Consider the following 15,699-nt stretch of genomic DNA (forward strand, 5'->3'; position numbering starts at 1 on the left):
TCCTCGTTTCCTGCTAGTTACATTAGCTTGCCCACTGGGGTTTCTTTTGGCACATTAAAACAGATTTGGGTTAATAATTGATGCTGCGATTTATGGACTCTAGTGCCTGAGGTTCAATTGTAAGCCTCCACTTAAAAGGAAAGCATGCCTCTCATTCCTGCCTTTGCCTCAGAGTGCCGTGATTTATAACCTCGGCTTGATGGCGTGCAATTTATTGTATAGGAGTTTTTTTGAAGGAAAGAAGCAGACATATAATTTTTCATACGGTTGTCATTTTGATGTGATTATGTTTGCGCTTCAGATTTCCCGTTCACACATCAAGTCAACACAATGAAGAAAAAATATTGATCTATGCACCACAAGCAGTAGATCTATTTGTGTTTGCGCAGCGTTGAGCTCCTGGCCCTTCTTTGATTAAGAAATGTTGCCTGAAATTAATGTTCGATATCAACACCAGTTTTGACATTGCGTGAAAAGATCTATAGGATGTTAATCAATAGTATTACTTAGGTGATCACAGAGGGTGTGATGTATGTGTAGGCATTAGGCTTAGCTTTAATTAAAATTCTGCAAAGAGGCTGTGAAGAATTACATGACTCATAGTGTTTGCCTGTGATAGCCTCTCATTTTCTACACAGATGTAGGAGTGAGAGTCATGTATTCCATCTGAATTTGTCATTGTCAGCTTTCAACTAAATGTCTGTGTGTATTCTGTTGAACGCCTCTCTGAGAGGAAAAACATTATTTTCTTTGATTTGTCTACAAAGACTCATTTGGATCCAGACTCTTGGATAGGATTATAAAGTCTAAAGACAATTTGACTTTTTTTCTTCTTTTTAAATTAATTTTCTTTGATTGAGCTCCATTTTTCCTGATTATTAATTTGCTTAAAGGGATGTTCCTCTTTTAGCCACACTAGCAGCTGCTGTAGGGTTGGCAGTGTCTGTCAGTTGGCCCACCACTTTGATCCAAACTGAAATATCTCAACATCTTTTGGATGGTTTGCCATGAAATTTTGTAGAAACACTCATGACCCCCAGAGGATTTAGCCTACTTACTTTGGTAATCCCCTGGATTTACCTCTAGCACCTCCACAGGGTTGACTTTTGTGTTTTTTTTAGCGGGACTTCTCAACAACTACTGGATGAGTTGCCATGAAATGTTGTTCATTAATTCATGTTCCCCTTATGATGAATTGTAATAACTTTGATCCCTTTTAACTTTTCATCTGGTGCCATCCTATGATCAGAATTTTAATTCCACCTATACTTTGGTTTATAATGAGATACTTGAAAAACTAATAGCATTCCCATCAGCCTAAGCTGTACTTTGCATTTGGTGCATGCTAGTGTTAGCATGCTAACACACTGGACTAAGATGGTTGACATAAACTTAACAGCAGCATGTTAGCATTGTTACTGTGAACTTGTTAGCTGGCTGACGTGAGCATTCAGCTCAAAACAACGCTGCGTCCCCGTCCAGCCTCTCGGAGCCTCTAACGTGGCTGCAGACTCTTGTTACCAAACTTTGTTCCGTCACTGGTAAACTGTGGTTATTCACCCACTCGTGGATGTGGTCAGTGCTTGTCAAGTGTGAACCAATGTGTTTTCTCAGTGGTGGTTGCACCTTATCTAATCATATGCTTTTATGCAAATTGAGTTCAGTCTGAAGGTCAGCCATGCAACTGTGTTCAGCAGCAACATTTCTGTAAAACACACAGCCAGGTGAGCAGACACAGTTGCAGGCTACGTTCAGCCTGATGAAAGACAGTTTAAGAGCACCTTGGCACTGGAAGTTTTTTTTTTTTGCACATTAAGCATGACAACCTCTTTCGCTGACTCAGGAGACAAAAAAATCTCAGAAAACAATTTAACAAAAAGAAACTGTCATGAAATCTTTGGCATTTTTAGCATTTTTCAAAGACTGTAATTCTTTTCCTTTTTCAAGGAAATTAATAAGGGAGAGGAGGATCCATTCCCGACAGAACAGAATATAAAGCAGGAAGAAGCATTAAGAAATGCACCTGGTTTCAATCCCCTGAAAAGAAGGATTGCTACCGTTTCTAGCTCCATTTTAATTTCCTGTTTATTTCGCTCTCTGAAGCTTTGGGAACTCTGAAAGGATTTAAATGTCCTTCAGTTCCCGTGTCTTTCTCCCATTGCCTTTGATTTATAGATTTGATTTTCAGCTTGAAAGCAAAAAGGGAGAAATTCCAAAAGGAAAAAAAACCCTCATGACATGGAGGAGCTTAAAGCGAGCTGAAAGGTGGAGGAAATAGGAAGGATATAAAACGCCCATTGCCAGCTCCACGGATGAAATATGAGGAATTGTCGGGAGCCATGTAACAAAACGTGATATGTAGCAATTGAACTGGGCTTTATTCAATCCCCGAGCAACCATAAGAACTCCCATTCTGCTCTGTCTGTATTGTGCTCGGCCCTGTGTGTCGACAGGACTTGCTTTCACTCGACACTGTCGGGCACCCATTAAATGTTACAATACACAATCATTCCTCCCTCCAAACTCTGTAAACACAGTGTGCTCCCCGTTATTCTCTTTCACTTTGAGCCATGATTCCTCAGCCGGAGATGTCACTCGGGGATAGGCACCCTGACTTGACCTTTCGCCTCCATTGTGCATCCAAAAGCTAGCCACGGTTATTGTAACCCAGTAGGCAGCTTTGCGTGAATATATGCATTTCCTCTCCTTGAATCTCCCCCTTTTTATAAATGCGAGAGATCAGCTGGGATGACTCCAAAAGGCACCCAGTGTGCTGACAGTGGAGAGCCCCTGGGGAAAAGGTGGCTTTTGTGACCCTTAATTCTAGCCACAATGCTCCTCTGGGACCACTGGGCCATGGGGAGTCTAAAGGGAGACAGACCGAAGCTGAGAGACAGGAGGGATACTGCGGGACCGTTGGAAGCACTGAGCTCACTGAACAGATAAACCCAGGGGATTATTGTCAGACTGCGCACTCCTCAGGCTCGCACATGGTCAAAGTGGGGAGCGGTTTAACTTGAACCTCTTTTAATTGTGTACAGCCTTCAGCTAAAGGAGGTGATGAACAGCGTAGGAGGCAGCAGCCATAAGTGTCGATTCAAGTGGATGGCTTTTATACATGAACACAGTGATTTATTGTTCCACCTTATGTGATAGCTATGTGCAGTAATTTGTAACAGCTTTCCACCTAATGAGTGAGAGAGATTAATTCATGTGCATGATGAATTGCACAGCAGTCAAGCTAAGCAAATTCTTGTTCAAAATGTGTGTGTGCGTGTATGTGTGTACCTTTTTGTATATGCTTTTCAAACTCTGGTAAAGACTGCAGGGGCACTTAGCAGAAATAAGTAGGCCTGCCCTCCACCACAGTCCTCGCTAGCAGCTCCATATGGTAATGAGCTGTGTAAGATGAAAAAAATATGTTATTTGCAACACAAACAGCACTGCAGTTAATTCAAGAAGCAGAGGCATAATCCAGTCACACAGTTTCAACAACAAAAATATATTTTTTCAAATGTAAAGTTCATCTGAAAAATGGAGGAATTGAGCTCATTTGTGTTGCAATAATACAGTTACTTTAGAAAAATGAAATAGTTTGAAGTGAGGCTTGTGCAATGCAAATATATAAACCAACTCAGTGTGGTGGTGGTATGTGACCAGCTGCCAAGACATAAATTGAAATGAATAACAAACTGTGAGGCTCGCCTTCCAAAGTGAAAGGGATGATGAGGTTATGATGTCCATCTGCAGTGCAGTATGTGCAGTGTCTCAGCGTTAGCGTCTTCATTAACATGAAGATGGTTTTAATCTGCCCAAATTGGTGCATTTTAAACATGCTGACATTTGGCACTGGTGCCTCTTTTTGAGTTCGGAAGGGTCTCAGCTGAGGAGGAGGAGGAGGAGGGAGAGAGGGGGAGAGGGGGAGAGAGAGAGAGAGAAGGCTTGTAGTTTGCTGAGATTGGAAGTGTCACATCACAAGTGCAGCGCCACAATACGTTTGGAACCACAGTCTGTACTTTTCAAAATTTCTTTATTGCTGGACAATCTTTACAACGAGGGGCAGAAATCAATTCAAAACAAGGACAAGCCATTGTTGAATAAAAATGGTAATCGTTGAGCCAAACTGTTGAGCTGCACACATTGTACTGATGTTTATCACTGAGCAGATTTTCTCTTATTCCAAAATTCTGTCTCTGGTTGGTTGTAAAAGAATTAACAATGAAGTCCCAGTAAACATGATAATATTTTACTTTGCTCTGGAGGAGACAGAAGTGATAAAGTAGTGATAAGCAACTCATCACGTTGAGAAACATGCAGATACGCAGTGCGATTCATCACTTTACTTAAGGGAGCACAAATATAGTAACCATTAGAATCAATGAGTAATTTTTATTTTTGTGTTGCACAGCAGCTGATCCAGAGTTAGTCAGGAACTACTCATTAAGAAAGCTGTCAGTATGTTGATCCACAGATATCAAGGAATTAATCATGACTTATGATGTCATTAAAGGAGTAGTTCAGCATTTTGGGCAATGCATCTCATTTGCTTTCTTGCTGAAAGTTAGATGAGAAAATCAATGCCTAACACTGAAAACTAAATTAAAGCTTTTTGTCCCTTTCAGTGGTGATACTACAGAGACCACAAATACCAATACCAATTTGCTTACCTGCTCTCTTGCCGCTTGACACCTCTCTATATAAGCCGAGTGTACTGGAGTCTCTGCTGGTTCCCTTGCAACCTCATGGTGATGAGAAGTCACCAGGAAGTTACTGCACACAGACAAAAAAACGTCGGGCTCTTAAAACTTAAACAAGTCGTTGTTGCACTTTTGTTTTTGTATGGACTAAACAAACGAGATATAACATTTTAATTAATGAGCTTTTTGGAGGTGCTGGTAGTCTGATTGTTGACAGACTCATGGTAGCTGCTTCCCCCTTTCCAGTCTTTATGCTAAGCTAAGCTAACGGGCCCCTAGCTGTAGTTTCATATATAGCGCTACAGACATGAGTGTAGTGTTGATCTCCTCGTCTAACTCTCTGCAAGAAAGGAAATAAACATGTCAACCTATTCCTTTAACATAGTCTTGAAGTTTGCCCAAAAGTATTATTTTATGTGTTTTCCTGGAAATATTCAGGGACTACTTGTTATTGATTTTTAATTCTTCATTTAGTTCCAGAATCTGTTGCTCATCTGCAATTACTAATAACTACCATTGTATCCTGTTGTAAAATGTTACCAACAAAACAATGATTTGCAGTGAAAATATAATTTATTCATCAGAGCAAATACTTTTTCTTTTGACAGATATAGTCATTAAAAGTAGTCGGACCATCTCCACCTGCCTCTCTATCCTCACACAGGCATGTCACATCACCCCCACCCACACATAAACACAGGGAGAGGGATTGTCATGAGTCATCCGCAAAGACTGTGGATAAAATCTCGTCCATCACAATGTACCATGAAGACACTTGTGAAAAAATAAATCATAGAGGTCCAGAGCTGCTCAGAAGGTCGACTAATTAACAGACACAAGGCAAGAGGCATTCGCTATTGCAATCAAATTTGTGGCTAAAGTCCTCCTGGCTAACTAACACAGCTGCACCCACTTATCACGTAAACCCAGCGGACCATGTGGTTCGCCATCAAAACAAAGGCACAGTCACCCACTAATAGGGCCTCTGGAAGATTGCAGGACTGTGTGGGTGGGAGGTCAGCACCTTTGTGTCCATTACTGCCACATATAATCCCTCTGATCATTATCGCTACCAGGCTGGCTCCCAATCAGGAGCAGGTACTTTTCACATCTGGAAGAAAGAGAAATAGCAGCAGTCGCGGGTTAATATTCTTGTGGGTATCTTTTTTTTCCTCTCACTTTAAATTTTACTGGTCTCTAAGCCCACATCTCTGTATAACCAGCTAAGCAGGCTCGTTGTCATATAACCCGTGAGTTTGAAAGATAGCCCGGGGAGAAAAAGCTCTCGTTACCACACTACCCGCTGCAGATATGTATTCCAGTGGTCACTTGTGCATTATCTGTCTATCTTTCACATTTCAGAGTGTGAATGGTTACTCAGCCCACAGCAGCAGCTTTACAGAGACATAATTAGAAGGGAGCAGGTATGACAGATGGATTACAGTCATAATTGAGAGCGTGGAGAGTCTATCGTCCTAGCCGCAGTGCACCTGCTTTGTCTTTGGCATAAACAGCAGAAGAGGTAAGAATTTGTCTTCTCATACAGCGTGCCTGTAGAATTACAATATGTTGTTTTTTGTTTTTTTGTTTTTTTTCTCCTCACTTATTCTGCTTACAGTGATAAAGAAAAGCATAGGTAGTCTGATTTTATTATTCCAAAGCAGATGGTACAAAATGAGACATGGGGGCCCAGCAGCTCAGTGACCTTCATGTTGCTAATCTAACATTGCCCCTACATTGATCTAACATTAACACCTCACCCCTCACAGAATATGCATGACTCCAAACAGGCTGGTGGCCTGTGTGCTTTCAAACAAATCACCTCGACATGCAATTACCTCCTGTTCTGGAGGTATTTCTTTCCTGTGGAAACGATGGCCCTTTCATTTGAGTCTGGGAATTAAAGCGGTTTCCAGGTTAATTAATGTGACAGACAGACCCCATTGTGCCTAGTGTCAGCCCAAAAGGAAACCTTATTGCCTCTTGTCTTGAAGGTTGACTTTTTATTGTTGTTTGATTTGTCGTTCTTTAAAGGAGCACACAGTGCCAGCCCTGTAATTGACTTGAGGAAGACTGCATCGAGCAGACATGTTATTGAATGCTTGAAACAAAAGCGCTGGTTTCTCATCTGAGCCCATAATTTATCCGGTGTGATGCACTGAAATGTAGTGCTCCCCTGGCATATGGAAACCATGGCTGTGTTTGTTTGGTCGGTCAGCTATATATTGAACAGAAACCTCTTCCAAGATACATTCTCACTCCTCCTTACTTGTTGCTTCCTACTTTTCATCATGAAATTGAAATGGAATTTGTCCAAGTGTATGTGTGTGTCTGTGTGTGTGAACATGTGAGAAAGGAGAAAGAGAGAAGATCCAAGCCGAAGTGTAATCTCAGTCTAAATCACACAGCCTCCCCGGGGGAAAGGGCCCTCTTCTTGGGGTTAGTCAGTGAATTAAATCACGGTGAGGGCCCCATTTTTCAAAAGTAACCTTTCCGTTGACAGTGTAAGTGGGAGTCAGGCTCTCACCGCAGAGTCCGGGCAGTGGAATTAGTGTTGTGCGTTGCGACACCAGTCTCTCTGGGTGTCATTTGTTGGGGCTATTGCTGCATTTTTCCAGGCCTGCCTGCCTATCTCAGTGTGCTCACACTGGAGGAGGCCATCTGCCTCCCTCTCCTTTCACATCCCTCATTTCTCTCCTCAGCAGTCTCTTCCCAGCAGTTCCCACACACTTTCCTTAAATATAGTTTTGGTGCATCTCATGAATTCTGGCCCCAGTGTACAGTATTTGCACCCAGAACCTTATTGTCCCTCCAAGTTGGAAATGCACGATTTGCTTGTTGAAAGATATTCAAGCAATCAGTGCGGCTAATGGAGATAAACACACTACATGGCAGGATTAGGCTTGAATTAATCTCTATTCAACTTAATTAATTAGAAATTTGTCCATCCAAGCCTGTAATGTCAATAGGACATGTTTCAATAAGAGCTACATTGCCTTTTCTAATCTTTTAATTGAACAGAAACGAATGGAACGAACATGTTCATAAAATGGGATTCTATGCCTCATAATCATTTTCTCGATAAAGCAACTCTGAGGCTGTTTATTGCTCAGTGATCAAACACCTAACTGACTTATCCTATAATCCATTTACTGTTTCCTGTTTGACTGTTTCCCACAGTACTGCTGTGATTTTTTTTCAGCAGCAGCAGCAGCAGCTGCTATTGTTGGATGTGTGGTGGCTGGTCTAAAAGTGGTCAGTTGAAAACGAAGGCTCGTGCATGAATTATGTAGCCTATCTACAAAGTGCTCAGTGGGCACCTTTTCTCACACTGTAACTCACAGCAGTCATTAGTAGAGCCTGACAATGAATTCATTTGAATATGAGATTTACTTTGAATTACGCACAGAAACTCCCTTTTTGTAATTAATGCCACATATTGCCAAGTGAGTCCCAGGCTAATGCGTTCCCCCAAAAAAGCAAATTATCATAATCTCACTTGTTTGTAAAAGCACCATCTGTGCAGTTAAATACTTTGGTGATGATAGTGTTTTGTTAAGATGTGAGGGCTCCTAAAGGTGTGGTTAATTCTCACCGGTCTGCGTGCCAATGCGCGTGCTGTGGGGGTGGGGGGTGGGGGCACAGGATGAATCAGGAGTGTCTTCTGAAGAAGGGTTGCCTGGGAGACCAGCCTGGACCCCTCCAAACGTGTCTGTTCTCCTCTCTTCCTCCCTCCCTCCCTCTCTCTCTACCCCCCCCCCCCCCCTTCCTCTCTGTTCCGTTTTTAAAGGTGCATCAGTAATGAATCCAAAACTATTTCAGGAAAGGAAAGGCACTTTTTAGTGAAGCCCTCCATACCTGCAGCGCTGTCGTGTTTTCATAATGCCACAGATATGCGTCTCATGCCTGCCACCGTCAGCATCAAAAGAAAACAGGGAGAGAAAAAACACTCAGACTTTCTTTGTGTGTGTGTGTGTGTGTGTGTGTGTGTGTGTGTGTGTGTGTGTGTGTGTGTGTGTGTGTGTGTGTGTGTGTGTGTGTTTGAAGGGGAGGTGGGAGATAAAGGAGGGAGGGGACGCAGCGAGAGAAAGAGATTATGAATGCTGAGATGCGGCGCGCACTCACAGGAACAATTGTCTTACTATCAAGTCAATGAAAGCATTTGTTCCTCTTGTTTACCTTCTCGCTGAACTGGTGTCTGAAGACACTGAGCGGCAACTTCCTGCCATGAAGTGATGGTACTTTTTTTTTTCTTTTTTTTTTCCAGCCAGCTGAATGACGTCTCGCAAGGAAAGGGGGCTGAAAACTCGGCGCACACAGTGAATCCCTCGCTGTGACTCATTCATTTTGTATAAATGCGACCGGTTGCGGAGACAGAAAGAGCCGAGGCTTTAATTAGCTGGATTTCCTCAGTCCTCTGCTCAGTGAACGCACATTACAGCTCAGGCTAGACGCCTTTTTCCTCCTTCTTTCTTTCTTTCTATTTTTTTTTTGTGGACTGTGGAGATGATATGCACCCCTGGGAGACATACACCACAGCCGACCGAGCCATCCCTGCTCTCCCGTGGAGTTGGTCTGAGCGAGAAGAATGTCTCCCACTTCTGCCGGTCCTAACATTTAAGTGAGCTGTTGGTTTTCAGAGATCATTCCTCAATTCATTTTTGTTATCTTATTCGGTAGAATTGCCGCTTCAGGTTGTGAAGATATGTTAGTTATTAGCAGCGACTTCTCTGTGTTTCCACTCGCGCTTTGGATTTAGCATAAATGGACAAAATTAGGCCAATTCATCTGTGGCGGCTGTTTCTGTTCTTTTACTGATATTTCCTGACTAATGGATGTACCCTCTCTTTCCGAGGGCACTGAATTACCGTCAGAGGCTTCACTATTCAACAAGCTGCACCGCTCACTCCCGGCTGCAAAGCGATGGGTGCAGTTTGTCTGAGCCATCTAGAGCGTCTTGGTTCTCCAGCCCTTCAGCTTGTTGAATCTCCTCCCTGGTGACAAGGATGGATTCGTGTTAACAAACTTCTCTGCCTCTCTGGTTCTATCGTCGGCGGATTGCAGACTCCATCCTTCCTAAAAGTTGACCATGGCTCGTCCCGGGGTGTGCGTGAGGCTGAGCTCTGTATGGAGAGTGTTCTGGCTCATGAGGACTGTGGTAGATTTCGCGCTGCCTCAGGAGACGTATGCACCCCATTCAATACGGACTGAGGGGCACCTGACCCTCGGCGGACTCTTCCCTGTGCACGCCAGAGGGGCCGACGGCACACCGTGCGGTGACCTCAAAAAGGAGAACGGCATCCAGCGGCTTGAGGCCATGATGTACGCTTTAGACCAAATAAACCAGGACGAGCAACTCCTACCCAACATTACCTTAGGCGCCCGGGTGCTGGACACTTGTTCGAGGGATACCTACGCGCTGGAGCAATCTTTAACTTTCGTCCAAGCCCTGATCACGAAGGACACCTCCGACGTGAGGTGCACTAACGGGGAGCCACCGGTGTTTGTCAAGCCTGAAAAAGTGGTGGGAGTCATCGGAGCCTCGGCGAGTTCAGTATCGATTATGGTTGCCAACATCCTACGCCTCTTTCAGGCAAGTCTTCGAGCGTGTGCAATAGTTTTGTGGGAACAGTCTAGTCACCAGTGTGTTCCAGCTTTTTTTTTTTGTATTAATCAGCTTTTTAGGGAAGCGTGAAAGTGATGCGCCTCCTCTTTGTTACCCACCCAGTAACGGGAAGCAGATGAAAAGGGATGCCATGAGTGATAAACAACTGAAAACCGTATCTCCTGAGGGAAAAAGATTTTGATACTAACAACAACAACAAAAAAAAAAGAAATCTGCTGTTTTTAAATTTCCAATCCATTGAATGTTAGGATCAGTTCTCACTTAGACTTCTCCCTATCTTGAAATATAGGATCAAAAGGACGGGGAAGAGAGAGTTTGGGTGGTTTTCCCCTCCACTACACTGTGTGGATGAGACAGCTGAGAGTGCTGTTGCTTGTCCCCGGTGGTGCTGAAAGAACAGCTCCCGTCTGTTCCAGTCTCACTCCGGAGTCTGGATGAGTGGGCACTGACAGCCTGACACAATCACACCCAAACTCAACAACCCCCTTCTGAGAATAACAGGCCTGCTTCATGTGATTACACATGATCGTATGAGGCTCTTGTAGGGGAAAGACCGTAGGTGTTTCTTATGAATTGTTTTGAACCTGAAAGCCTTGATTCATGGTTGAGGTGGCTTGCTTTTGCAGTGTATTTCTACAGGGGGGCCCCCTCAACAAAATTGGCCTGTTTCAAATTCTCTGCACCCTAATTGAGCTCAATAGCTGCAAAGTGAATGAAATAAATTTGCACCCCTAATTTCAAAATGAGTTAGCTTGGGTTGATGGCAACACATCTCTGTTCCTGTTGGCTGAGAGTCAGCTAATAGAGTTGGCCCACTGCTGGTGCTGCAGTGGAGTGGGAAACACAGCAGGGCACCAATACAGCAGATTAATTATTTAAAACACATCTCCATAGCAAAATATCTAATTACTTGAAATACCATGTGGATGCTTGTTTTGCAAATGCGCAGACTTATGTACTGGTGTGAGGAGAGCGGCGTTAAACCCAAGGAGGATCACCTGAGCTGCAGTGTTGGCGCTAATGGTTTGTGGTTGCAGATTGTAATTCACCGTCTTGTCGTTTTGTTCCAGTTCAATTAGACAAACTATGGGCCTGGCTGTAAGTAGCTGTTTAACTGCAACTGTAAAACCATAAAAATACTTAACACGCTTTTAGCCCCCACCCGTCCTCCTTTCTCTTCCTTTTCTTTTCTCACACACACACACTTACGCATGATTTTTTTTTTTTTTTCACAGCAGCCATCCTCTGGAGTTTTGTGGCTCCACTGGCTGGACAATTAGACTGACTGTCCTCACCGCAACCTTCAGCCTGGCTGTGCTTCCTATTCACTCTTTGCAGGCAGAGTTAACAGATTAAATTTTTATTATACCAAGTTAGTAAAGCCCTCCAGTTATGCTTTGAAACGTCCTCACTACATTCTGTATTTTGTTGCAGAATGTGAGAGTTGTAAGTCGTCCTTTTTTTTTTCTTCTTCTCCCAAGCAGCCATGTTTGCATTTGTGAAGTTTACAGGGTTTAGGGGGAGAGAGAGAGAGATAGAGAGAGAGAGAGAGAGAGAGAGAGAGATAATTTCATAATCCCCTCTCCTCTTTCCTCCTTACAACAGGTGTACCAGTGTGTCTGTAAGTGTCAAGCTGTGGGAGTGTAGGTGTAGTCCACATGTGATGTTGCACTGGAGCTCAGGCGTTTAAGCCAATCAAGCTTGAGGAATCTGACAGCAGTTGTCATGCAGCTCCATCCGTCACTCTATGTTTCTCCTCATTTCCCCATAGTGATGTCAGAAAGGTGGATCTAATCACCACAGTCAAATCTGCACACCTGAGAGAAGATACATTCAGTCTTCCTCCGAACCTGTTTGCCCTTCAACAGCAACACCCCCCCCCATTAAATGTGAAGCCACATGATACCGTATAATCAATACATACCAGAAGTGAGAGCTCCCAGCTAATTTACTCGCATTAGTCTTACAGCATTAGATTAGTGTGGGGTAGCAATTTCAAGTTTCTGAGATTGTTTTCAACTGCAATCCATCAAGTATCAAACGGTTCCAGTCAAAAGCATCAAGAGCTTGAGAGAACACCTGTTCAGATATGATTAAAGAACCAAAGCTGATTATTTTTTCTCAAATCAAAGAGAAAGCAACATCAATTGGGCCCCATACAGAGCGTTCAGTTTCTTGTCCTGGCTGATACAGATTATAGTTGATTATTGGATATGCTCCATAACTGAGCAATCTGATGGACTTTGAAGTAAAATTTTCTGCACTTCAAGCCTAGAAACAATGACCTCTCCCGGAGCTGTCCTCCTAGCCTACTTCCCACTTTGTTCTCAGTGAATCTAATCAGGTCATTTTATGTTTCACCTCTGCGATAAATGAATCATCAGGGAAGCTAAATAGTGATTGTAGATTTTATTGCCAGACGCTAAATATCATGGCTGTCTATTCAGGACATGAGTAGCTGCTGAACTGTTAATGCTGGGAAATTGACATGAGGGATAGATTTTTCTGGGGACCCAGGAGGGTTGATCAATACTGTTGCCATGGTGAGGCCGATTTGCTGCTAAGATGTTTTTATTTCGCTGCCTTTCATGCTGTGTTGGAAATGAGAAGCAACAATGCCACAGGAGAAAAAAAATCAATCAGCCAAACTTTTGGATTGTTACCAGGAGCTATGATGTTGTGCACCTTTTGAAAAATCATCCAATCCTTACCCTCTGCATCCAGTCATTCTCGGGGAGGACGACTCTCTAGTTGAAAAGACAGGGCAACTTTGTCCATTTGTAAGTCCTGGCCTCTTGAATGAATCATGAAATTGATTTTTATCCAGATGACATTTACACCAGGGAGTGCAGCTCGCTATTCTCCATCGCATCTCTTCTCTCGAAGACCAAGGCAAAACTTTGTATTGAATGCAGGTGAACTCCGTCTTGTCCTCCTGTCTGGGGAAGCGGCCCCTTCAGACTAGCTGTCTAAGTGAGGCATTGACATCCTCCACACTCATAGCCCTGACAGGCTCCGGTCGGCTTTTTATCTCTCTTTTTTTCACAGAATCATCTCTGTGATTGATTTGAGGGAGATTGAAGCCTTGCAGTGTGATCTATTCAGCTGACAGTGGTAATGACGGACACTGAAGGAATATGAAGGGTGTGTGTGTGTGTGTGTGTGTGTGTGTGTGTGTGTGTGTGTGTTTGTTTGTGTGTGTGTCACATAACAAGCTCTGCAAGTGATACCAAATGTCAGAGGTTAAATGTGTCTGCTTTTCTAAACACGGTTGCCATTTGTACATAGATGCATGAAGCGGTGCAGGTCAATTAGTCACATCTCTAGCAATGTATTCAGCACTATCTCAGGAGACACGGTTGATATGTCAAGTGTGCAGCATATGAGTAGTTAAATGTACACACACTCACATACAGTATAGAGACAGAGAGCTCCATTACCGTTGCTAAAGGAATGAAAACACAAGTGTCTTGATATTTCACGATACACACCAGTGGTCTTCGGTCTCGTAGTTTCTCTCCATCACTTGCTAATTGGCTTTTATTCAGAGTGTGACACAAAGGCCCCATTCAGTGCTTTATAACTTTATGACAGAAATCTGAAACATGGATAAGAAAGTAATGTTCTCTCAAAACTAAGGCTTTGGCTCTTTGTTAACACATAACTCTACTCATTTGAAAGCCACTAAAACCAAATAATATTATTATATTATTTTATGCAAAGAATTTAAATATTATGATGATTCTGTTTATCATCAGTAGAATAGTAGAAATATTTTGACCATAACTGATATTTGTCAAGTTAAATTGGGGGTGTGAGCACATCAGCTGTACATTTGATCATTCATAATACACTGTACATGTGAGGACAATATGCCCAATCAGTGAATTACTAGGAATAACCATGATAGCCATGTGAATATCAAATAAATGATGTGAATATCACTTCAACAGTAGAGTACAGGAGTAGCTCAGGGAGACAGTTTGTGGTTGATTGTCTGTGTAGAATGAAAGAAGAATTGGGATCTGCTTTTTTTTTTTAATAGGCATATACAATTTCTTGTAGCATGTTGAACACAAAACTCTCCAAAAGAAGGTGGACTTTCAAAATAGTTCACACGTATAGGCACTTTGTTTCTGTCATGGTCTAATGACATGCTATTCACAAAATTGCCTGACAGACTTTAAAGGGTTATTGAGTCATCAGTTACACTGACGCATTTATGCAGATTTTCTAGTGAATCTAGTGATTATCGTTCTTAGTCCTTGGCAATGAGAACTCTGCAGGTTTTTAGTCCAGCCATTTAATCGGACGCTGACTTATGGCCCGGTCACATCAGAATTGGCAGGGTAAAATTTACCCACACACTGTGGCAAAAAGCAGGTGGGACAGGAAATTATATGGGCAGGGTTACAAGTGAAAGCAGCAGGTGTTAGCATGGCTAACAGGCTAACAATAGCGTTCCACAAGTTGAGAATTTTACACCTTTTTTTTTTTTTTATCATTTACTTTACACTGTAGTATTTTTTTCTATATATCTGTCTTTGCACTCATTGCCAGCCACACAGCGTGAGTCTTCCTCTACTGCAGTAAGCATCCAGTTAAACAAACAAGGATACAAACAATCAATACTTACTTAAGGAGAGGTCAATCCCACCTGCACTTTCAAATTGGCTGGACATCGGTGAATCACGTTGTTTCGCAGGTCAGAGGTCACTCAGATTGAACTCTGCGAGAAGTGAACAAGATCAATTCATGACCAGCAGCAATTGTGTCTCACCTGACTTAGTGAAATGATGGTGTGCAAATGTTGGTGTGGACATAGTGTTAGAAGTGCAGGATGCAGGTAGCATCCAGAATGGCAGCAGCACCACGACTGAAAACTGCTGATATTGTGAAGCGATAAGCGATGCATAGATTTGATGTCGGAAATGGATGAATGAATTAAAGAAGAAAAGAAAAATAGCACATTGTTTTTGTATTTAAATTTGGGTGTTTGTAAAATGGAATTGTATTACTGGTAACTGTTCCCAGAGCACGGACTGTACTCCAGGAAAATGTGTCTAGCAGTTTGGGATTCAGACCTGCAAAGGCAATAATTAAACTGATAACCACACAGAGAGAATGTTGCCTCATACCCCGATTCTCCAAATTTTCCACCCTTTTGCCCTTTTTGGGAGAAATAGTGTCGTGGAGGAGTGGTGCTGGGCTCATGTTCAGTGGAGCAGGTATATATTCACGCACACAAACACGATGCAGTGTGAGCAAGTGATGCAATATTAATAAAATGAATAAAATATCCCTGTGTCAGACAAGTTGTCATTGGTGCTGACATGAGGTCATTAGGTCAGCAGCCTGCCACGGGGAGAATATGAG

The 15,699-nt window shown here is 42.8% G+C and overlaps 1 protein-coding gene across 1 annotated transcript in view; it reads left to right on the forward strand.

Moving 5' to 3' along the window:
* The first annotated feature begins 8,738 nt into the window (after positions 1 to 8,738).
* Positions 8,739 to 15,699, forward strand: part of LOC130175161 (metabotropic glutamate receptor 7-like) — a 60,755-nt gene continuing 53,794 nt past the window's right edge. Inside the window, exon 1 of the mRNA XM_056385466.1 lies at positions 8,739 to 10,290. Within this exon, the coding sequence (XP_056241441.1) occupies positions 9,787 to 10,290 (504 nt within the window). The 5' untranslated portion in view covers positions 8,739 to 9,786. The remainder of the gene's footprint in view (positions 10,291 to 15,699) is intronic.

The sequence above is a fragment of the Seriola aureovittata genome, chromosome 9 (genome assembly GCF_021018895.1).
Source record: "Seriola aureovittata isolate HTS-2021-v1 ecotype China chromosome 9, ASM2101889v1, whole genome shotgun sequence".
Classification (NCBI taxonomy): domain Eukaryota; kingdom Metazoa; phylum Chordata; class Actinopteri; order Carangiformes; family Carangidae; genus Seriola; species Seriola aureovittata.